The following is a 1882-nucleotide window of genomic DNA, read 5'->3' as shown; positions in this document are numbered from 1 at the left end:
GAGTGGTTCTCTCCGAGGCACGCGGCCCCCCAACAGGGTCGCATCGGCGGCCGGTCGACCTCCCTCCTGGTAACCACCCCTGTCCCCACAGGAAGGCCTGGGCCCCGGTGACACCACGAGCACGTTCTGCGGGACCCCCAATTACATCGCCCCGGAAATCCTGCGTGGAGAGGAGTACGGTGAGCGCGGGTGGGGGGCGGGGGGACCTCCAGAAGCGCCTCTTGGGGACATGGTCACAGGGCAGAGGGAGGGCGGGGCCTGGCCCGGCCCCAGGAAGAGGGCTCACTGACCAGGTCACACCTGAAACGCTGCCCAGCCCCGGCCGCCCTCTGGCCTCTGCCCTGTTTGAGCCCCTCAGCCCTCTGTGGCCTCAGGTGTTGGCCCGAGTGTCCCCGGAGGAGGGCCCTGGGCAGGAGGCCTCTTAGGACGAGCCCTGGGCCGGGAGGAGGGAGAGGCTCGCAGAGCCAAGCCAGACGGCGCCCCGAGGCAGGGGGTACCACAGGGCGATGCAGGAACCTGCCCTCTCCGATGACCAGCGCCCGCCTCCACCCGTCCCCCTCGGGGGAGCAGACGGGAGATGGTGGGGCCTGGGCCGGCATTTTCTTTTTCTTTTGTCCTAAATTTTTTTGTATGTGTTCATTGATTTCAGAGAGGAAGGGAGAGGGAGAGAAAGATAGAAATATCAACGATGAGAGAGAATCATGGATCGGCTGCCTCCTGCCGCATGTGCCCTTGACGGGAATCAAACCCGGGACCTTTCAGTCCGCAGGCTGGCGCTCTATCCACTGAGCCACACCAGCCAGGGCCTGGGCTTTTTAACAAAGTGTCTTCCAGATGCCGTCACACATTCCTAAGCCGTTTCTCTGTCGTTGGAAGGGGGGTGGGCAGGGTGGGCAGCGCTGGGGGTTGCTACCCTGACGTCACTTATAGCCAGAGGAGGGCAGGTCGCTGGCCCCAGGGAGAGACCCCGCAAACCTGCAGTGGGCTCCCTACCCCCCCAGACCTTCCGCAGGTCAGCTGTGCTCCACCATGAAACAGTGAGCGTAGAAAATCTGTGGCAAGTGTCCTAGAGAAGGGGCCGTTCAGACTAGCAGGAACGAGAGCACTGCTGTCCCACCCACCAGCTCAGCTTGATGTGTGTGTGTGGGGTGTGTGTGGGGTGTGTGTGTGGTGTGCTATGAGTGTGGGGGGGAGGGGTGTACGGTATGAGTGTGTGTGTATGTGGGGGGGTGGAGGTGTGGGGGGTGGTATGAGTGTGTGTGTGTTGTGGGGGGAAGGGGTGTGGGGTGTGTGTGGAGTGTGTGTTGTGGGGGGAGCGGCGTGGGGTGTGTGGTTGGAGGTCAAGCGCAGGTTGCAAGGCCGGGTGACAGCCCAGACTCCAGGGCAGAGCCAGATCGGGGTCCCCGGCCTTGAGGTGAGCGGCCCTGCAAGCAGGAAAGACCGGCCCCCAGGACTCGGGCGGGGAGGTCGGGACACGTCACACCCCAGACGGCCCCCCGGGCTGATGGGCCTGTGGTCCCTCCAGGGTTCAGCGTGGACTGGTGGGCGCTGGGCGTCCTGATGTTCGAGATGATGGCCGGGCGCTCCCCCTTCGACATCATCACCGACAACCCCGACATGAACACGGAGGACTACCTGTTCCAAGGTGAGAGAGGCCGGAGGGTCCCCGTTCTCAGACCTGGCGGGGCGGGGGCGGGGGCTGCCCCTTCCAGCCACCCTAGGGCTCCCTGCTACCCAGGGCACCTGCCCCTGCGCCCCGGCCTTGTTGTCCCCGCAGCGCCCTCTGGCGGCCGAGTGCAGAAGGGCCTGGGGACACTGGCTCATCCCGGATGAACACCTTCGGCCACGGGTGCCGGGTCTGTGGGTGGCAGACTGCTGGGCT

The 1882-nt window shown here is 65.0% G+C and overlaps 1 protein-coding gene across 1 annotated transcript in view; it reads left to right on the top strand.

Annotated features, from left to right (window-relative positions):
* LOC102238785 (protein kinase C zeta type) overlaps positions 1-1882 on the top strand; it is a 35776-nt gene that overhangs the window by 31751 nt on the left and 2143 nt on the right. Inside the window, 2 exon segments of the mRNA XM_014543762.1 lie at positions 79-179; positions 1526-1818. Coding sequence (XP_014399248.1) covers positions 79-179; positions 1526-1818 — 394 coding nt within the window.

This window comes from Myotis brandtii, unplaced genomic scaffold (assembly GCF_000412655.1).
Source record: "Myotis brandtii unplaced genomic scaffold, ASM41265v1 scaffold334, whole genome shotgun sequence".
NCBI lineage: Eukaryota > Metazoa > Chordata > Mammalia > Chiroptera > Vespertilionidae > Myotis > Myotis brandtii.
This window is presented reverse-complemented; position numbering and strand designations above follow the sequence as displayed.